The sequence below is a fragment of the Mercenaria mercenaria genome, chromosome 9 (genome assembly GCF_021730395.1).
Source record: "Mercenaria mercenaria strain notata chromosome 9, MADL_Memer_1, whole genome shotgun sequence".
In the NCBI taxonomy this organism is placed as follows: domain Eukaryota; kingdom Metazoa; phylum Mollusca; class Bivalvia; order Venerida; family Veneridae; genus Mercenaria; species Mercenaria mercenaria.
In genome coordinates this window covers 80,711,528-80,735,477 of record NC_069369.1, presented here as the reverse complement: position 1 = coordinate 80,735,477, position 23,950 = coordinate 80,711,528, and the positions used below count along the sequence as shown (strand labels likewise).

General features: G+C 33.9%; 1 protein-coding gene across 6 annotated transcripts in view; it reads right to left on the bottom strand.

The window, feature by feature from the left end:
* LOC123547584 (centrosomal protein of 290 kDa-like) overlaps positions 1-23,950 on the bottom strand; it is a 113,148-nt gene that overhangs the window by 47,661 nt on the left and 41,537 nt on the right. For 5 of the 6 annotated variants that reach the window (XM_053551852.1, XM_053551854.1, XM_053551855.1 and 2 more), the window contains exon 11: positions 553-633. In XM_053551852.1, coding sequence (XP_053407827.1) covers positions 553-633 — 81 coding nt within the window. Of the gene's footprint in view, positions 1-552; positions 634-22,771; positions 23,486-23,950 lie in introns of those variants that run through there. The other variant, XM_053551857.1, reaches the window with a different exon arrangement.

The window sequence follows — 23,950 nt, the reverse complement described above, 5'->3', positions numbered from 1 at the left end:
TTGTGACTTCTTAATCTTGAAAAAAAGTGTGGGGGTCGGGAACCCCTTTTAGCCCAGTTTCAAAATACTGAAAGCTAAAGCCAAATATGGTACACTACCCCACTAAATCTCAACATTAGCCTTGTCAGTTAGGTAGCCTAGACCCTAGAGTTTTATTGACCTTATGTTGAAATACGTGACCCTAGCTGACCCCAGAATTCTGCAGAAACTAGCAGATATTCTCTGCATTGAAATACCCTAAGGGAAAGAAAATTGATCTTAAATCTTTTCAAAAATAAAACAATTTCAGGAGACATCTGTCTCCAAGACTTTACTTTCTGCAGTGCTTTTTATTTTTTTAAAACACATGGTCACCTTTCATACTTTGAACCTTTAGCCAGCTGGCAGCAAGTGATTCTGCCTTTGCACCAAGTGCAGACCAAGATCAGCCTGTACATCCACTATTCAGTCAGTAAATTTTTAGTGAACACCCCTATGAATAACAAGTGGTACTGCCCAAATTGAATGATGGACCAGTCCATTGTAGAAACTTAGCAGGGTAAAGGTTAATACCTGTTCTTCAATATGCTGGAACCCTAGCACATGTTCATCATCTGTGTATGTACTGGCATCTTCTGTATGGGCTGGCTCAGTCTGTAAAAAGACAAAAATCTGAATAAAATTTAGGTACCCAATTAAAAATTCAGTTTAATAGAACATCAGGGAATATATTGGTAGAAACTGGGCTCTGGTTAGTATCACATTTGTGTAAAATGTCTACAACTGCAATGTGAAGGTTGTGATACATTTTGAGAACTATAGCATGCAATACAACAATAACATTTCATTTCTTCCAGCTTAAATAATTCATGCTCTTTCAGGCTGACCTATTTCTCCTAATCGCCTATACTGTGTAACCTTGCTTGAGCAAACAATGCTGGTATATCTCACAGAGGTTGTTGTTGTGGAAAGGTTAATTTACTAAGAACTTAATCTAAATGGGAAATGTGTGCACCCCAGATTTGACGGGAATGTGAACATGATGAGCTTTAGTGTCCAAATTAATATCTCCATGCTGAGTTTTGGCAGACACTGGCATAAACACTCTTGAACACTTTAATCATACCCCCTAAAGTATTCAGTTTTTCATTAATCAAAATAGAGATTAACTTTATCTTAAAATGATCTTTCATTTTCCAAGAAATTGTAATTATTTTTCATGAGAACAGTTTGGAGAGAGGACTGGTGGCCTAATGGATTAGGAATTGCATGATCAATACTGGAATCACAAGTTCAAGGTCAGGTGGTGATACACTATTAAGTTCAAGCTTTGTTCAGCTATGCTAAATTAGCATCAAATTAACAGAAGTTCCCACACTTGTTTCTTGCAAATTGTAAGATATAATTCAAAGGTTTGCTGCAACAAAAATACTGCTACACCTGTAAACACAGATTTCTGTTTTTTTTCTCATACAAACACCATACATCCATTACTTTGTAGAAAGTATGTATACTATTGAGACCTTAGAAGAAAATAGCTCACAAATTGCTGACATTAGTGTAATTTAGGCTAAGTGGAAGCATAATTAACACATAGAATGGCAACATGACAATTTCTGATGTTTTCTGGTAACCCATTAAGTATATAGTCTGTACACTGCTTTCAAGCTCATATGCAGTAGTCTCCCCTTACAAAACTGTTCATGGGGCTTTATGAAATAGTGACCGTCCTGTTGAAGTTTATGTAGTGCATTTCTGACCATTTCAACCCTACTATCAGAACTTATTGTGAAGTACAGGATAGTAAGACTCAATATCTAAAGTTTTTACCCTTACCATGCTAAATTTCTATAATGGACTGGTCCATATTCCATTTTGGGAAGTACCATTTATCATCTGAAGGGGTTTTTACTAGAATTTACTGACTGAATAGCGAACAGTGCAGACCATGATCACAAAAGCAGAATCCTGTCCAGTATGGTAAGGGTTACTAAAATCTATTGAAGAAATACAAAAGCTAATCAAAGGCCTGAAGGGCCTGAGAGTCGGCTAATGATTGATGTACTGGTAGTATAGTCTACCAGTTTCAGTTTGGTTTTAGTTTTTTTCCCCAACTGAACAGAGATTTTGTTACAATAGATGAAATGGACATTCAATCGATGCCTAGTAAAACTTTGATTGACATTATACAAGTATTTAAACCCAATGTATTTCTCTAAAATTGAAGAGTGGTTTGCAAAAATAAAAATGTTGAAAGTACAAACTACAATTTGACAGGTGACACTAAGATACTGCCCATGACTATAAATATTTTTCCAGTAAACATTTGCCTCCGGCATTACCAAAACAGGCAATTATCGGCTGGTATATATTCGCACATGATAAAATTTGAATATGAAAATTTATATATTGAAATTTTATAGCGCAGATTGCCACATACAATTTGTAACGGATGGACGAAAGAACTGTTCAGATATTTTACAGATAAGGGGCCTGGCAATAACCGTGTCACACGCTAGGTATTGTTCAATCATATTATAAGGGATGTGAATTTAAAGTATACTTACTTTTGCGTTTAAAGATATGTAAATGTTGCTGAGTGTCAATATATAGTGTCATGAATGTTTACACTGACAGGAAAATTGCGCATTCGAAACTAAGAGAAGTTACTCAGACTAGCTACCAATTTCGGAAAAGATAACCAATATTAATAAATGCAGTTCTTTTTTAGTTAAAACCATCATTTATTCTATTTCAGACCTGTTAACCCCTTCAAAACCATGTCAGTAGTCCCCAAGTCTATGTACTTTCAATTATCCGTTTTAATTCATGTAGACAGACAGGAAAAATGTTTGAGCCATTTTTACGTGGTCGGTAGCAGGGTGGGTTTGGGGAGGGCTGTTCCTTCCCGCTTTGAACTGCAGTCAGATTTTGAAATGGGCATTGTGGCAGGTGGTAAAAGGGCAAATGTATCAAACTGTAAAGTGGCAATATGGGGGGAGGGTGTGGGAGGATACCCCCTCCTGCAATTAGGGTTTGGGGTATCACCACAAGGAAATTTTGAAAATGTAGACCCTTGATACAGCCTTTGGTGCGATTTCTAACTGAAAATTTTATGTTTCAATTTCTAAATATTACCTCTAGATTCTTTTTAGTATTACAATATTCAAAGTATGAATGACTGTCACTTCATATTTTTACTTTCAGGTCATGCCTCAGCACTAGAATATAAGTCTGATATTGATTCTATGTATGTATTATAAAAATAAATTCTAGAATCATTTCTGTTACAATAATATCTATCATGTCTGTTACTTTAATGTTTAAATTTCATAACGCAGCTCGATATTTACCCAAAATATTATATCCGGATATGATTACACTTTCTATTATACCGCCAAAATCTCCAGTTTCAACAATATGTTTTACAAATTGTGATGATATGAAGACAGTTTAGCAGCAATTGGCAGTATCTGACATTGAAGTTTACGGTGAAATTATTTAAATCATTTCATAAAAAAAATTGTTTCGTTTCGTCAAAGCACTCTAACATAGACGATCTACTTTCGATTTCAAAAACTACAAGAAAATACAATTTAATGTTTCGCCGATTTGTTTATTTCTCGAAAAATAAGAAATAAAATCATTTTTAAAATCAGTAGTAATTGAACAAATCAGTAAAAGCTCTTTCTCGGGATAATTTATCCGCTTACTGACTGCAAAAATCAAGCCATGTGTCATCATGAAAAGCAGAATGGGCGACGGTTTCATTTTTTTGCGAACCAGAATCGTAAGCAAATTATCCAAACCAGTCAAAATTCCAGAAAGGTTACGATCTAGATTCTTTCTAGTATTACAATATCCAAAGTATGACTTCACTTCATCTTTTTACTTTCAGATCATGCCTCAGGACTAGAATACCAGTCTGACATAGATTATATGTAGGTGTAATAAAAATAAATTCTAGAATCATTTCTGTTACAATAATATCTATCATGTATGTAACATGAATGTTAAAATTTCATAACACAGCTCGAAATTTACCCAAAATATTATATCCTGATACGATTACACTTTTCTCCATTTTCAACAATATATTTTACAAATTGTGATGATACAAACACATTTAGCAGCAATTGGCAGTATCTGACATTGAAGTTTACGGTTAAATTACCTCTTATTTAAATCTTTTCATAAAAAAATTGTTTCGTTTCGTGAAAGCAGCCAAACATAGACGATCTACTTTCGATTTCAAAAACTACAAGAAAATACAAGTTAATGTTTCGCCGATTTGTTTATTTCTCGAAAAATAAGAATTAAAATCATTTTTAATATCTGTAGTAACTAAACAAACCAGTAAGAGCTTCTTCTTCCGATAATTTATCCGTTTACTGACTGCAAAATTCATGTGTGTGTGTAGAAACTCACGCAAAGTTTATAGAAATCATACGATGCGTGTATACGTTCAATGTGGGAGAATTAAGGCTGATCGGGATCGGCTATGTTACCTAACGCATCCAGACAATTCAGATTTTGTTTTTTAAAAAGCATTGTGTGCATTTCTGTTATTTTATATACGTTTTTATACGCTTAGAAATTATTAGACATGCGTATTTGCATTATTTCTATACGTAATTTACGCTAATACGCATCTTATCTGGAGCCCTGTGGAACTATTTTTTGTCTTTCGCTGCATGTTACGCAAGCTTTGTAAGCCTGCGCAATTCATAAAATGCACATTTATGCTTAATGAGTTACATTCGAGTATTGCACAATTACAAGTCATAAATATGACAGATTACATCGTATATTGGTCATAGCAAAGGGAATTCACACAACTTAACTTCATTCATGCAGTGAACTGTTTGAAGTTTGAGAAATCTAATGGAACTACATCCCTTCACTGTGTTATTTGGTCCATTTAGACTTAGAGAATCGCTGGATAGCAAGGACTCGTCAAAACGATTTCATCGTTCAGCCGACTCAAAAAAATAGCCATGCCCCTGTACAGTGTTTGCATGGGCTATAATGCTACACATTTAATATTAAATTAAGTAAAACTGAAATGTTGCAACATAATAAAATTATGATGGTGAAAAGTGGACACAATTCCCAAACCAAAATGGCGAGCTTAATTAAGATTGCATTAAGGTCGCAGCAAGATTGCAGTTGCGATCTTAACAAGCATGCAGCAAGATTGCGACTGGAACCATCGCAACCATAATTTAAGTTTGCGCAAAATTATTTGCGTGCTTCCTGCGACCTATTTAAGATCTTGCAAGCTTGCGCATGCTTGCGATTGGAACCCTAGCAATCTTAATTGCGACCTTGCAAGTTTGCGCAAGCTTACAGTCTTAAAGCTTGCGCAATCTTGCAAACTTACACAATCATAGCAAGGTTGCAAGCTTGTGCAATCTTGCAAGCTTAAACACATTTATATGAGTGTAGACTAAATCATTTGCAGGTCTCGCGCAACCTTGTAATTATAACAAGGTTGCGCAAGCTTGCAAACTATACTGTCTCCCTAAACCTTACTTAGGTTTGTTAGACAGTTTTAATAATGTAAAAGTCTAAAAATTTAATTATATATGTCCTTTAATTTGACAAACTGCACAGTTTGTAAAACTTTCGCACTTTCATAAAACAATATTTTTAGTGATCAGTAGATAAAGATTTAACAGTCAGGGACAATATTTTTTTAAAACAACTTATTTTCACATAAAAAGTTCAATTTTAATGGTTTAACATATTACCTCCCTTTTATATGTATCAGTGAACTAAAAGAGTTTGAAAAAGGTTACAGGATCGCAAGCTAGTCGCAATCTTTCAATCTTAAATAGTATCGCAGGATGCCCGCTGCAAGCTTGCAAGCTTGCAAAGCAAGACTTATCTGCAAACTTAATTTCTATCGCAAGCTTAGTCGCAACCTTAAATAGTATTAAGATCGCAGGATGCTCGCTGCAAGCTTGCAAAGCATGACTTCTCCGCAAACTTAATTTCTATGCGAGCAGCCGCAAGCATTATATTACATAGCTGCAATCTTTTTAAGATTGCTGTAAGCTTGCGCAAGCTTATGGCAAACTTCTCACAAGCTTGCCGCATGCTTGTATTTTGGTTTTGGAATTAAGAAAGATGAAAGATCAAAAATATGATGATAAAACCCTAAAGAAATAGGTGAAAACTATTTAAGTTTGGTTTCAATTGTTACTTTCATAAAATAGAAGTCAACAACCAGTATTTTACAAGATATACTTTCTAGCTCTTTCAAACCTTCCCACCAGACTCTCATTAAGTTTTACAACTTTCTAAGTTTCCCCAGGTAAGATAATTTGAGTATAAAACTTCATTATCTGTGTTGTGAGTTATTTTATAGGATTCTGGCAGTCATGTACAATTACTTACTGGTACATCAAAGAAACAATCTTACAACAGATGGCGTATATTAATAATATGGTGAGTCAGTCTCCATTGATAAAACAACAGAGCAGACTACTATAGAAACAGTTTTATGTACAATATCTGTACTTACAATTGTAGCATTTCAATTTTTTGGACTTTGAAAATCATACTGATGTTTAACTTACCTTAAAGGATGCCTATACAGAAACCACTTCGGGCAAAAGGCTGCTATTGTGAAAATATATATGTCGGGGACTAATTTTAACAGACTTTTTTGTTAGGTCAATCCACAAAATTTAAATGTCAATGAAAATGTAAATTTCCATTCATTTTATGACCAAAAAGCTGAACTAAACAAATTCCTTGTTTCACCAGATTCATGAAATTTTGTGCCCATATCTTTACTCAATTGTGAACCAAGGGTAGCATTTTGCTGCTAAAATAAGTGCAGCTGCACTAGATAATAACTAGTTTCTGACACCAACAATTTAAAGTTACGACAGCTGATGCATGTCAAGGAAAAGGAATATACATGACTTTTTAACATGCAACCAAGACTTCTTTTTGTCTTTGCACAAACTAAAACCTTTTCAAAACAATTAAAAAATTCTGGTTCCAAAATTATAAATCCCTGTTAGAAACCAGTCTAAGAATAGTTAATTTCAAAATCTGTACTCAAAAATAACCAATCAGATACTAGAGTTTCGAAACTGGTTTCAACAACTTACATTCTATTATTATCCCTCATTTTGACGCTCATAGCTGACTTACAGTCTGTTGTAAAATCCAGGAAAATGTTTTTCTACTACATTTCACACTGCATACTCTGCAACATTTCATAAATATTGGCACTCTTTTATCTTAGAAAACTGTACAATTCTCTCAAGTAAAGTGCAAACATAAAACAGCTGCAACTTGAACAAAACTTCAGGCATATGCTCAATATCACAAATATCACAATTCCAGTGAGACTAATTGTCTGTAGAAATTATTTATCCTTTTTATGTTTAAAGAGAAAAATGATGTTAGAGTTGGTTCCATAAAAAAATATAGATGTCTTTTTAACACAGTGCCTCATTTAACAATATAAATATCCTGCTCCAGATCCAAGCAAGTGCTCATTATTTCTACTTTCCCACATTTCAACATTATTAAACAAGTCTGAGCTGATATAATAAAACATAAGCTTGTGTGTAGATAGGAGCACTTTTATATATCTTTGAGAATATAATGACAGAAAGCTATTCAAACTAGAGGCAAATTCTCAGGAATATCTGGGATATAATACAGGTAACCTGACTGAGGGAAGAAAATGCTATTTTTTTGTCTTTTCCATTAATGTTTTTATGCGAGCTGCACGATTCTTGTATGCAATAAAAAGTTAAATCAATTTATAGCCAAACCTTTACGGAAGACCATAACTATATACCCATCCTTGAGCGGTCATATGTCCTCTTTCCTTATACGTTCAAACCCTTTCATTTCATGTTTTATTAGATGCCACCTATTTTACACAGCCCAGGACTAGTCTATATTGACAGGTTAGACTGTAGTTAATATATAAGGCCATGTACAGACTTTATTGGCCTACAACAAGAAATTTTATTCACAGAAACTAAACGTTTGAAAATTAAACCAAATTAATTATCCACAATGCCCAAAATTAAACTGATTTGCAATTATCTTAACTAACAATTAAAATCAAAGGATTGAAGGTCCTGAGAGGGCAGACTTGTAACACTCTTTATTCATACATGTATGACTGTGCTGAGTGACACAACAATACACAATGTCATATAAGTTGCTTTTTGGTCTATTACTGCTTTTAAAAGGAAATAAATATTTTCTATCAGGGAAAGTGAGACACGGAAGATTTCATTCAAATTTAAGAACAAGAAGTCAGTGCAAAATGTTTTTGAAACAAGAGGGCCAAGATGGCCCTGGGTCGCTCACCTGAGAAACACACCATAATACACCATAACAGTGTAAACATAGACCTAGTGATTGCATGGAAAAAAATATTCTGACCAAGTATCATTAAAATTGGAGCAAACACAAGTATTTCTTTTATTTGACCTAATGACCTAGTTTTTGACCCCAGATGACCCATATTCAAACTCTACCTAGATTTTATCAAGGCAATAATTCTGACCAAATTTCATAAAGATCAATTGAAAAATACAGCCTCTATTGCATGCGCAAGGTTTTTCTTTGATTTGACCTAGTGACCTAATTTTTGACCCAAGATGACCCATATTCAAACTTGACCAAGATTTTATCAAGGCAATCATCCTGACTGAATTTCATGAAGATCAATTAAATATAGCCTCTATCGCATACACAAGGTTTTTCTTTGATTTGACCTAATGACCTACTTTTTGACCCTAGATAACCCATATTCGAAGCTGACCTAGATTTCATCAAGGCAATCATTCTGACCAAAATTCATTAAAATAAATTGAACTAGATATTATCAAGATAAAAATTCTGACCAATTTTCATGAAGATCCATTGAAAAATATGGTCTCTAGAGAGGTCACAATTCTATTATTTGACCTATTGACCTAGTTTTCGAAGGTACGTGACCCTGTTTTAAACTTTACCTAGATATCATCAAGGTGAATATTCTCCCTAATTTTCATGAAGATCTCATGAAAAATATGGCCTCTAGAGAGGTCACAAGGTTTTTCTATTTTTATACCTACTGGCCTAGTTTTTGACCGCACGTGACCCAGTTTCGAAACTGACCTACATATCATCAAGGTGAACTTTCAGATCAATTTTCATGAAGATCCATTGAAAAATATGGCCTCTAGAGAGGTCAAAAGATTTTAATAATTTTAGATCTACTGACCTAGTTTTTGACCGCAGTTGACCCAGTTTCAAACTTGACCTAGATATCATCAAGATGAACATTCAGACCAACTTTCATACAGACCCCATGAAAAGTATGGCCTCTAGAGAGGTCACAACGTTTTTTTATTATTTGACCTACTGACCTAATTTTTTAAGGCACGTGACCCAGTTTCAAACTTGACCTAGATATCATCAAGGTGAACATTCTGACCAATTTTTATGGAGATCCATTCAAAACTATGGCCTCTAGAGAGGTCACAAGGTTTTTCTATTTTTAGACCTACTGACCTAGTTTTTGACCCCACATGACCCTCTTTCGAACTTGATCTAGATATTATCAAGATGAACATTCAGACCAATTTTCATACAGATCCCATGAAAAATATGGCCTTTAGTGAGCTCACAAGGTTTTTCTATTATTTGACCTACTGACCTAGTTTTTGATGGCACGTGACCCACTTTCGAATTTGACCTAGATATCATCAAGATGAACATTCAGACCAACTTTCATACAGATCCCATGAAAAATATGGCCTCTAAAGAGGTCATAAGGTTTTTCTATTATTTGACCTACTGACCTAGTTTTTGACGACACTTCACCCATTTTTGAATCTGACTTAGATATCATCAAGGTGAACATTCTGACCAATTTTCATGAAGATCTCATGAAATATATGGCCTCTAGAGAGGTCACAAGGTTTTTCTATTTTTAGACCTACTGACCTAGTTTTTGACCGCACGTAACCCAGTTTCGAACTTGACCTATATATCATCAAGGTGAACATTCAGACCAACTTTCATACAGATCCCATGAAATATATGGCCTTTAGAGAGGTCACAATGTTTTTCTATTATTTGACCTACTGACCTAGTTTTTAATGGCACGTGACCCAGTTTCGAACTTGACCTAGATATCATCAAGGTGAACGTTCTGACCAATTTTCATGAAGATCTTGTGAAATATATGGCCTCTAGAGAGGTCACAAGGTTTTTTCTATTTTTAGACCTACTGACCTAGTTTTTGACGGCACGTGACCCAGTTTCAAACTTGACCTAGATATCATCAAGGTGAACATTCTGACCAATTTTCATGAAGATCTTATGAAATATATGGCCTCTAGAGAGGTCACAAGGTTTTTCTATTTTTAGACCTACTGACCTAGTTTTTGACGGCACGTGACCCAGTTTCGAACTTGACCTAGATATCATCAAGATGAACATTCTGACCAACTTTCATAAAGATTCCATGAAAAATGTGACCTCTAGAGTGGTCACAAGCAAAAGTTTACGGACGGACGCATGCACGCACGGACGGACGACGGACGACGGACACCGCGCGATCACAAAAGCTCACCTTGTCACTTTGTGACAGGTGAGCTAAAAAAAAAGCATGCCACCTTTCTATCCTTGTGTGCTGACTTTCTACCCATGTGATAATTGAAACAGTGATATATTATTGTGCAGATGAAGCTAGTTAGTGAGTTATGATAGCACTGACCTTCTCAGACCACAGGTTAATGAGCAAGAATGATAATGGATTTGTAAGTACATGCTAGCCTGTCAAACTATCTGTCGACAGTGATGTACCTACATTGTTCTACATTCTTGTACCTGCAGCATTGCCTGTATCATTCACAACTGACATTAGAACTAAATTTCCTGTAGCACTTATCTGCCTTAGTTTTGCCAATTCCATAATGAAGATTTTTACAGGTATCGCAGACATATTTTTTTCTTGTATTTTTCTATATTTTCATTCTATTTCAACTGGTAAAACATTGTTTCTACAATGACTTGAACTGTCACAGGAGTTACTTAATTATACCCCCACAATACAGTCTTTCACAGAAGAATGGCAACCATAAGAAATTTTAAAAATACTTAGAATAATATAAAACATACAAGAGGACCATGATGGTCCTGAATCGCTCACCTCTTCCCACATGACCCAGTTTTGAGTATGACGTCGTTTTTTATATTATTTGACATAGTGACCTTGTTTTCGAGCCCATGTGACTCAGTTTTGAACTTGACCTAGATATAATCAAGATAAAAATTCTGACCAATTTTCATGAAGATCCATTGAAAAATATGGTCTCTAGAGAGGTCACAAGGTTTTTCTATTATTTGACCTATTGACCTAGTTTTCGAAGGTACATGACCCTGTTTTGAACTTTACCTAGATATCATCAAGGTGAACATTCTCACTAATTTTCATGAAGATCTCACGAAAAATATGGCCTCTAGAGAGGTCACAAGGTTTTTCTATTTTTATACCTACTGGCCTAGTTTCTGACCGCAAGTGACCCAGTTTCGAAACTGACCTAGATATCATCAAGGTGAACATTCAGATCAATTTTCATGAAGATCCATTGAAAAATATGGTCTCTAGAGAAGTCAAAAGATTTTAATAATTTTAGACCTACTGACCTAGTTTTTGACCGCAGTTGACCCAGTTTCAAACTTGACCTAGATATCATCAAGATGAACATTCAGACCAACTTTCATACAGATCCCATAAAAAGTATGGCCTCTAGAGAGGTCACAAGGTTTTTTTATTATTTGACCTACTGACCTAGTTTTTTAAGGCACGTGACCCAGTTTCAAATTTGACCTAGATATCATCAAGGTGAACATTCTGACCAATTTTTATGGAGATCCATTCACAAGTATGGCCTCTAGAGAGGTCACAAGGTTTTTCTATTTTTAGACCTACTGACCTAGTTTTTGACCGCACATGACCCTGTTTCGAACTTGACCTAGATATCATCAAGATGAACATTCAGACCAATTTTCATACAGATCCCATGAAAAATATGGCCTTTAGAGAGGTCACAAGGTTTTTCTATTATTTGACCTACTGACCTAGTTTTTGAAGGCACGTGACCCACTTTGGAACTTGACCTAGATATCATCAAGATGAACATTCTGACCAACTTTCATACAGATCCCGTAAAAAATATGGCCTCTAGAGAGGTCACAAATATTATTTGACCTACTGACCTAGTTTTTGATGGCACGTGACCCACTTTGGAACTTGACCTAGATATCATCAAGGTGAACATTCTGACCAATTTTCATGAAGATCTCATGAAATATATGGCCTCTAGAGAGGTCACAAGGTTTTTCTATTTTTAGACCTACTGACCTAGTTTTTGACCGCACTTGACCCAGTTTCGAACTTGACCTAGATATCATCAAGACGAACATTCAGACTAACTTTCATACAGATCCCATCAAAAATATGGCCTTTAGAGAGGTCAAAAGGTTTTTCTATTATTTGACCTACTGACCTAGTTTTTGAGGGCACGTGACCCAGTTTCGAACTTGACCTAGATATCATCAAGGTGAACGCTCTGACTAATTTTCATGAAGATCTCATGAAATATATGGCCTCTAGAGAGGTCACAAGGTTTTTCTATTTTTAGACCTACTGACCTAGTTTTTGAAGGCACGTAACCCAGTTTCAAACTTGACCTAGATATCATCAAGGTGAACAATCTGACCAATTTTCATGAAGATCTTGAAAAATATATGGCCTCTAGAGAGGTCACAAGGTTTTTCTATTTTTAGACCTACTGACCTAGTTTTTGAAGGCACGTGACCCAGTTTCGAACTTGACCTAGATATCATCAAGATGAACATTCTGACCAACTTTCATAAAGATCCCATGAAAAATGTGACCTCTAGAGTGGTCACAAGCAAAAGTTTACGGACGCACGCACGCACGGACGGACGGACGACGGACACCGCGCGATCACAAAAGCTCACCTTGTCACTTTGTGACAGGTGAGCTAAAAACAAACTTAATACTTAAAAAAATGTTTTTTTTACTCATCTTTGGAGTACTTCATCCTGGGCTTTCGCGGCATAATACTAATACATGTACCCAGGATGAGGGACGCGGTAAATATACAAATCTCTAGTATTAGAGATACACTAAAAATGAATACAAAAAAATGTCTTACCGACACATGTTACCACAGGAAAATGTGTTTACTTTTTACATAGGACTAATAATAAAAAAGTTACAAAAATACCTTTGTTTGTTTGTTTTGGGTTTAACGCCGTTTTTCAACAGTACAAACCTGTTCTCCGCAAGTAACTGCCAACTTCCCCACATGAATTAGAGGTGGAGGACTAATGATTTCAGACACAATGTCGTTTATCAAATAGTCACGGAGAACATACACCCCGCCCGAGGATCGAACTCACGACCCCTCGATCCGTAGACCAACGCTCTTACCTACTGAGCTAAGCGGGCGGGCTACAAAAATACCTAAAATATTGAAAATCTAAAAATAGAATTTTTTTTTCACCAGGATTCAAGCCTGCAAAATCTTTGTGGGGAGCCAGAGGCTCAACCTTTATACTATATACCACATGAATGTCCAATTGTTTCTTGACTGCTACAGTAATTTAGTGTTACAGTGGTACAAATGAATGCAGTCACTCTTTTTGTTGGTTACAAATGGAGAAGATGACCTAGAAACGTACACACATTATTAAGTATCCCCTATCAAATGATATTTATTTTGTATTTTATTAAACCATTTGGTTACAAATAGATTTTTTTAGATATCCAATAACAAGATTATAAAGATAATGAAATCTTATATCTTTGATTAAGGTAAATACTTGTGACATGGAAATGTGACATCAACATGTTGTTTATTTGAAAACTATTTCAGCCAGCAAAGTTGCTTTATCTAATTCATCCATGACCCATTCCTGGAATTCTGATCCAGTCTTCTATAACAGAACACATGAATAAGTAATCATATGGTATCAGGATGCACCTGAATAAATCATAAACTAACACCATTAATAACCTTATATGGCTATTGTCTCTTGATTCCATCAAGTTGTCCCAGCACAAAATCTGCTATAAAGTATAGATTAATATAATCATATATCAAAAGACCTTTGAGTGGTACAGCTTGGTTTAGATTTGAGTTTTGCTTTTAGAACTGGACCAGAGCAGTTGGGACACTGGCTCTCCACACTGCCTTGACATGAAACTGCAACAGGTCACTCGTTCTTTTTGACTACACTAACTGATACATGTACTGTATATCTGTCACTCTGGGTATGGTTCTAGTGTCTTCCTTTGACTGTACCAGAGATGTATGATTGGTCAAAAATAATTATTAGCTGAATGTCTCCTTAATCAGTAAATAAATATTTACAAAATCTTGCATACAGGCCAACTTTAACATGATTCATTACACTACACTATCAAAAGGCATGGAGCAGTCAACTGTCAAGGTCACTGAGATGCTTTTTTGTTAATGGTGAGACAAATAAAAGATACACTCAGATTTTTTTCTCTATATATTATCAATCAATTCTTCTCTTTCAAGATATTTAAACGAAGACTGTAGATAATTTTCTCCTAGTTTTGCTAAACAAAAACCTACCTATTACCTGTATTCCAAAGTTCCAATATCCATGAAATAGCTGAATTGAATTATTATTTCACTTTTAGCTTCAAGTAATTGAATCAACTCTGTTAACATGTAACATTTGTATACTTATTATCCCCTAATTCAATTTACTCACAAATTTCACTTACTAATAATAATAACATCCTGACAACATATACACAGTCTTCATATTATAGTCCATGGATGACAACAATATTGACACATTTAGACAAGCAGAACATATATGGACAAGCACATGAACACTATTGAAAATATTCCTATCTGTTTATAAATCCTTTTAGAAATTTATGTCAAGCTTTCTGTATTTATTTCTGGTTAATTTTCAATAAAATCTTTTACCAATTTATCCATTTGGTAGATGTTATTGCCAGCACATTCATAAATAATATAAATAACAAACTTATTGTCAAGTTATCCCATACTGACTATACTTTTCCCCTAAGGTTAATTTACAAATAGAGTCACATAGTATTGATGGACAACAAATTGGAAAAATTCATTATTGATGACTGTCATCAATATTTTAATATCTTAAGTTTCCTTGTTTCACTTATCAACAAATTTGTAGTAATTCATCAAGAATTTCAATTCAGCTTTCAGCAATGAATTACCATATTTGAAAATAAATTATATGATTTATATATTATGTCAGTTGATATAAAGATTTGAAGAAGAAAGAGATCACTGTTTCATTCATATATATCATGAGAAGCTGTTTTTTTTTTTTTTAAATATAATGTAATCTGCACCAGATTCCCAATGTCTGTTTCATAAAATCTGTATCTCAGTTTTATGGTATTATAAATTTTACCACAGAAATCTCTTGTCTTTTAAGTCATTAATTCAAAACTGATATAATTAATTAATTAATTAACTTTTTTAATCTTACTATTTACAGAATGCTGTGTTTCAGCAATTATATTGTCCGGTAATAAAAAAAAATCAAGGAAAATCCTTATTACAGAATACATGAATCAAACAGTATAAGGTTAAAGGCACTGGCCTCCAGATCTTTGGACAACAAAAAAAGAAAGCTTTTTATTTAGATATCTGGAAATGAATGCTACATTTCTTAAGAATGCTTTGAAACTAAATTACTGACAGACTATATGTTACCGAAACACATGAGAATTTGTTATTTTTACTACTTTTTACATTGAAAATTGAAAAGCGTTTATAACGCTTTATTTTGAGGTAAACTGCCTCAATTACAGATATCTATATTTAACGCATATTAAACACTAAATCCTCCATAGCAGTATTGGTAACAACAGTGGAAAACTTCTTCATTGCCATGGTGGTCCAGGTTCGATTCCCGATGCAGTCATCCTTTTTTCTTGATTTTGGCATTATTTTTTAGAATAGTTTAGAAACAAAAGTTCATAATATGACCAAACTTCAATTTGAAAGAAATATCATTTTTTAGCCAAAATCTGGAGGTCAATGCCTTAAAAAAAATCTAAAAAAAGGTTAAAATCAATAAAAGTTTTTTTGATTGTGGTTTAATATCTTTAATTATCAAATTAGATTTTCTATTTCATAAAATCTGTATACTAAATTTTATATTCTAAATGACATAGCAAAAATAATTGCTGGTGGCTATCTGAAAATTATATTTGGCGAGACATATACATAATTCAAATGTCATATTATGTTCAATTTCAATTAATGGTATAAATAAAAGGTATGTCTCATAAAAAAAAGTGTGACAATTTTTGAAACTTTGATAGCATTCAGTCCAGACAAAGCAAGATCATTTCAACAATTTTTCTATTCTTTTTTTTTTTTTTTTTTTTTTTGTAACCGTATAGATCTAGTTCAAGCAAACAAAAACTACATATTTTTAAATCATCATTGTAACTTTGTAACAGGTTTTTAATTCAAATAAATTGCAAACAACTGTTGTTTTTTTTAAGTAAGCAACCATAGATTTAGTTTCTTTATAATAATTACATTTAGGGCAGTGTCATAACAAATACTTGAGTTACCCAGGATTCCCAGTGATCCAAACATAGAAAACATCAGCGGGGTAGGGGGTGGGGGATGTGGAAAATTGCCAACGACCACATGAACTGCTAGAGTGAGCCCAGGACTGGTGCTCCAGCCCAATACTCCAGCAGACAGTAACTTATTGGAAATACTAGATGCCCATGGGCAAATTGCTGGGCCTGCCATATGTCAAAAGGACTAACAGTTACAGGCGACACTCTGTCTCATTGAGGCAAATATTTATGGCAAATAAAAATAAAATTGCTTTATGCATTGCAGAGTTACAGCCAAGACAAACTCTAAAATGACCTTTGACCCCTAAGTGTTACCTTGACCTTTGAGATAGGGACCCGAGGTTTGCGCATAACACTCTCATAGAGGTGAACATTTACGCCAAAGAAAACAAACACTGCTCCATACTTATCAAAGTTATGGCCTGGACAACCTCTAATGACTTCTGACCCCTAACTGTGACCTTGACCTTTAAAATAGGAACCTTGGGTTAGCCACTCCATCTCACTGAGTTAAACATTCATGCCAAATTTAAACAAGATTCCTCAATGCATTTCAAAGTTATTGGCCGGACAAGATCTGGCATGACATTTGACCTCCACACACATGTTTGGATGCACGCACGCACGGATGTATGCACATACACTGAAGAGCCATTTGGATGACTATATCTTCTCTTCTGCAAGTGGGCTCGACAAAAAAACAATTAAGTATTAGACACAAAATAAAAATAGAGACACATTTGAAACGACACAAGCATGTTAATCAATTCAAATATTTTTGTTCCTTCATAAAAATCAAAGGAAACAAACCACAAACCTGTAATTTATTTCACAGATTGAAATAAAAACATTGTCTGGAGATAAGACAACATAATAATGTCATCTAATTAAAGAAAAAACAACTGTCCATACAAAAGACAACAAATTAAAAATATCCCTCCAGGTATGGTCGTACAAATTCTGAAAAGGTAGAAAAAAGTGATCACCTTTGATAACATAGAAAACATTCACACCTGGCCGAGAATACACCTTGATGAGTCAGTTTCACAAATATTCTGTTAGGTTGCTGCAAATTTTGTAAGTTTTGCAGATCTTCAACAAAATACAGGTACTATTTTAAGCTCAGTTCATGTAAAACACATCTTTTACACCACATAATAAGCATGTTGGCAGTAAAAACTGCCTTTCATATAGTTTGTGCCTTGTAGTACACTGAAAACAATGCTACCTTTTGAGTATTTGTAAGCTAGTGATGAGATACAAGCCCAGCATAAAAGGAGAAATATGAAATCATTTTCCAATTTTCTAAATAGTTTTGTCAGTAGTGTCTTATAGATATCCCAGCAGAGTATCAAATTCACAATCTTTATGATGCCAGAGTCACTGAAATATGACATATTAATTGACCATTAGTTTTACTGCAGTATACAACAAAAACTTCAACATGTTACAATGTTCCCTGGACTCATGTGGGGAAGTTGTACTCAAAGTTACTGTGGAGAAGGTACAGAATGCAAATACACTGAGTGATATAACATAACCATCTAAGATCATAAAACAGTATTACATAAATAGGAAAGAAAATGCATTTAAAATCATGTTTTGTTTGATTGAGGTTTAGCCCCATTTTTCAACAGTATTTCAGTTATGTATAAAGGCCGGCAGTTCATCTAACCAGTGTTCTTGTATTCTGTACCAGTACAAACCTCCACATGCAGTGGATGACGAATGATTTCATAAACAATGTCTTTTATCAAATTGTCACATAACTTGCATGGAGATCGAACTCATAACCCTGCGATCCGTAGACCTGTGCTCTACCTACTGAGCTAAATGGGCAGGCTTTTAAAATCATGAGGTAACAATAATTAAGTAAATTACAAACAAGGAATCAGTAAAACCGAATCATGCCCCCCGATGCATGTGCTTGTCCCAATATGGGGAATAACGTATTAGAACCACCAAGAAGAAAATTGAATAAAGGGAGATAATTCAAAAACTATGTAAGGTAGAGTTATGGTTCTTTGACACTGTACTTCCCGTCAATGACCTCTATCATTTTGTGAAGTTTCAATGAAATGCCATTAACACTTTTTCAATTAATGCTCCGGACAAGCTTTATTTTGTATAATAACAGGAGGTAATTAAAAAAAACTAGGTAAAGTTTATGGTTCTTTGACTCTGCATTTTCTCTCAATGTCCTCTATGATTATGTGAAGTTTCAATCAAATGCCATTAATACTTTTCAAGTTATACTCTGGACAAAAGTGTGACAGACAGACGGACAAACAGATGGACAAAGCAGAAACTATATGCTTGCCCTTTGAGGAGCATAAAAATCAGCCTTCCTAAACAAGGAAAGTTTAAAATCAAAACAGGAAAGAAAATCAAAACCTATGTAAACATTGTGGACTATGTGATGGTAGACATGGTATAGAAGTTATCTTAAACTGCTGGTACTCAAGTGGGTATTTATGATAAAATTGTTGTTAAAATCTTTAAACAGTCCAACCCCTGTTTGCACATACTTTCATACTGTCACTGGTAACATCTGACCTATCTGAACAAATATGGTTAAAACTGCATTTTCATAAAGTTTGTACTCATGCACTCGAAAATTATTTCCTTGATATGACCAAGAAACTTCCTTACTTTGAAGCCTTTACCCTAGAACTTAAATTGCTAAAAATTTGTAAATTTGTCCTTTTCTGTTGTGCGTTACCAAAAACTACTACATAGTCTTTAGTCCAGTGTTAAGACTTTTCTGAAAGATCTACATGTTTCCAAACCACTGCTGACACCTTTGCAGTGCAGACACCTATCTACCAAGACAGATATCTCTCTACAAAGGCATCAGGTTCTCAGATTAATCAATTACATTTGTATTTCCAAAACTGATGAAAAGAAAACATACTTAATTATTAGCTTATATGAATGGTACATGCAATTGCATCATCAATACAGGGAATGATCAAAATGTTCGAATTTTTTCAATGCTTTGAGAAATCATAAGAGAATTGGAGCCCACAGAGTTTTGATGAATGTGAAATAATCTTTGACTCTTGATTTTCAAGGTATATTTCTTGACTTAAAACAGAATATAAAAACCTCAAAAAAAGTGTATACATGTATAATCTAAGTTACAATTATTACTCTTAACTACTAAATCAGTCATTTATCTAAAAATGGGCAATAACAGTGACATTACGAGAATTGATTGTCAATTAAAGATACGCTTTCCTTGCAAGACAGATGTCACAGCTCTCACTTATCTTGTATCTACCTTTATAATAATTGTCATCAAATGCAGAAAAGATATGATTTACTTTTTACGAGCCTGTAATTAATGACATGACATAGGTAATAGGTGCATGTTACTTTCACAACACAATAATTATTAATGTTGATTAATTAATAAAACAAATAGGTGTAGCACTTTCTTCCTTAGAAGGTCAGCATAAAAAAGTGACAGGATTGAAGGTTGTGTCGCAGTTTTGCACCCTCTCAAAGGTTTTTTCTTTAATTTATAAAAAAAAAAAAAAAATATAGGGCTTTTATAGTTTATAGAAACATCAGCATATTGATGTTAAGGTCAAGTTAAGATGTACGGGTATTGAATTTTGAAATATCGATACTATTAGTCTATTAATGTAAAATAAAGCCAAAATAGCAGTAATTTATGAGTTTCCTGGGTAAATTGTAACAAAATGCTTGAAACTTATTTAAAATAAACAGATTATTTATTAGTTACAAGTAAGAATACATTAATTTTAGATACTGAAATCTGTAAACTTGTCTCAATAATTATTTCTGTAACTGATTGCTTTAAAAAATATCTTTGTAATTAAAGTCCAACAAAAACTGACCTGATTTTTGATTATTTATGTACCCAACAGTTAAAGAGATACATCTTTTATTATCTGATTACAAGATAAATGAAGGACTTCACAAAAGGATTAAAGTTAACTCCTTATTATCCGCGGCTCATCTTTACACCCTAAAAATTTTAAATACCGCTACCCCTAGAACGTAGAAAAAACACACTTTACCATTCAATATACGTATCACAGAATGAAAGAACGATACCTTTCTCACAGAAGATCATCAATTAAATCAGCCTTACACAAAATATCAATTACACCCAAAATATATCACTAAAATACCCACTTCAGAATGTACGAATGAGGAAAAAAGTATTACTACACATATTTTTGGTAGTAAAATGAGTTACCATGGGAATTTACTATTCATTAGCATAAATTACAAGGAGTTTAACAACTTTAGCGATAAAATTATCGCACAATTAGCACCTCTTATTAAAGGCTGAAGCAACCTCTTCATGTTACAACTACTCCAACATCACTGGGTTTCATATTATTTTTCACAAATATCTCATTTTTAAGTTATATAAATAGGCTTCTCAAAAATCTCAACATGTGCGGAAATAAAATTTACAGCTGCTGTATAAGAAGTGGTGTCAGCAAGAATGAACAAAATGTCCAGGGGTAAAAATGTCTAGGAAAAAAATGTCCCACTCTGCACTGCAGAATGTTACTGCCTCAAGAAATCGAGGGTACCGGTATTTCTTGCCTACCTAGCGGGGAAAGTATACATTTATCCGAGCACGCGCCGGGGATAGATATTCCCGTCTTTCCCTAGGGAAAAACCTTGTCTAAAATAGCGTGCACTAAGGTGACGTCACATAGTACTGGTACCATTGTGACGTCATAAACTTTATAAATAATGTCAGGAAATACCCAAACCTATTTGTCTCCACGATCTATTTTGAACATGATAGGCAAGAAAAATGATCTAACATGTCTGCCTGTGTAAGACAGCTGTTTTCCCTACCCTAACGCTCAGTTTTCCATTCCACACTCTCTCTCGGGTAGGGAAAACCCCGTCTTACACAGGCAGGCATGTAAGATCCTTATAGTCTAAGAAGATATAAATAAATATAAAATAAATTTTAACTTCATCAAATCATCAGGTGCAAGGGTGCAGTTAACCTGCATGTTACCCAGGTTCAAATCCAAACATGAGCAAAGTTTCATTTAATTCTTTACACTAATTAGGGGGCCAAAACACAGGAAAAATTTCTAGCCTGAAATCAAGGAAGCAGCTATTGAATATTATAGTCATCAGCTTTCTCTGAAAACAGGATAAAATCAGAACCATTAAAAACAATAATTAATCAGGCTTCGCGTAACACCCCCACAAACCGCCCCTCAAAAAGATATATTTTTGTAGCATCTCACAACCTCTAGTCCTATACCAGTGGCATGAGAATGACTAAAAGACACCTGGCTCTCAAATTGTTCAATTAACCAATTACCATAATAACTCTGTAATTTGTTTTGTTACTCTAATTATATCCAGGTATTTTATGTCTTTTGTACACTCATGACAAAATCAATAGGGAACTCTTCTTTAATTACACACAAGAATGTTGGGTCTTTGTCAATGGGAATAATTCTTTTACTACTATTATACAGCAATATTAGACATTTATACAACTGGTCCAGTTTAAGTAGAATGACTGCTGAATCTTCAAATTTCAATCAATTCTAATGCGAAACAAGATCTTTCCCATTCAACCCTTTTGTTGGTATCTTAAATTATTTAAGCGGTATTAAAAGCAGGCTAAATTACAAATTAGAAATATATAAAACTCCAATACTGTTTACAACAAAACCCAATTAAACTTAATCAATTTAAGGAATAGGTATCATCGATTAAGAATGTCAGCAAATTAAGACATAAGGTAGCGACCCTGGTAATAAAAATTGGCAAATAAGGTATTTTCCGTATGCCATTTCGACATCCTCAGTTTTTAATGGAAAGCCATGTTCTCATTGAACTATATTTAGTAATACGTCGAAAAAAAAAGCCAAATTGTCTAACAAGAATATGTAATCATACTGACATTGCCAAGTCTCATTACAGGTCCATTTCCTTAAATGTTTAATTACGAAAAAAAAAAATAATATATAAAAATGTATATATAGTAAAGAAAAAAATGTTAAAACAACTGTAATATATTATTACAAAAATATTCCATGTTTTATTGTATAATAGAAAACTCACCTACGAAATCAGTTCCATCAGATTAATGTCACAATGAAATATTACAACTGTAGTTGTATAATCATGATTTCCTTGTATTTTCATGTAAATTATATCACATATAACATTCCACACAATATGAATGACATTTCCTTAATCCTGGCCATTATTACATATCATGACAGTTTATGATACTCTCTATACCATAATAGCAGATTTTATTGCACTGCAATAATTTTAAATGCATATTTCATCATAGATGGTCTGACAGTCTGCTTATTAAAGTTTATATTATGCGTTAGATTCAGGTAGCAATGTGGACACGGCTTTAATTATCAGTTGCTTCTGTCACATAGCATCTTAATACTTGGATATTCCCATTTGTTATAGTCCCAGTTTCAATAAATCACACGCGTGAGTCATGTTGACCGAGAAAAAACTTGACCTCCCAAATACAACTTCACTGCAGTAAAATCCTCCGGCAAACAAAAAAGTAAAAACACGATTACAATATCAAGATGGTCATTTACTTCACCAAAACAACGAACATATTTTAAAACCGACAGTCACTCCTTAGTAATGTTTCCTTCATTGACTTACGACAACAAAATATTATTTATTTATAACATTGTTAAAGAAATATATTCCAATAAATTTTAAAAACTTCTGTGCAGTCATACAAAGATGTCCCATAAATTTTTTTTACGACACTTTAATAACAACTTTTCGTTTAAATTCAACAATAACATTCGAAAACAGCTACCAAAATGAAATTCACGATTACTTTTATTTCAACTTTACCATACAACGCAGCAATTTAGTTCTAATGAAAACAGACTGAAATTTTCAATAGAACTACATTGTTATCTCACAATTATCATTATGTGCAGGTAGTTTATCATTATGTGCGGGTATTATGTTATCAAGAAATCATGATCCGATTGCATTGTTGTGCATTTGTAAAGTCGCTATCCTGTATCAAACATTGAGCTCAAATAAGGTATTATTTGGCGTTCCAACGTAACCTTATTTGACTTCCTTTTCTCATTACACATTAGCAACAAAAGATCGCAGCAGCTTGAAAATAGGGAAACATTTTCAAAAAGACAGGAAAACAAAATCATTGAAGCACTGAGGTAATGGCGTTAATTTCAATTTAATGAGGTTTTCAACATGCTATTTCAATTTTATCTTAGATGT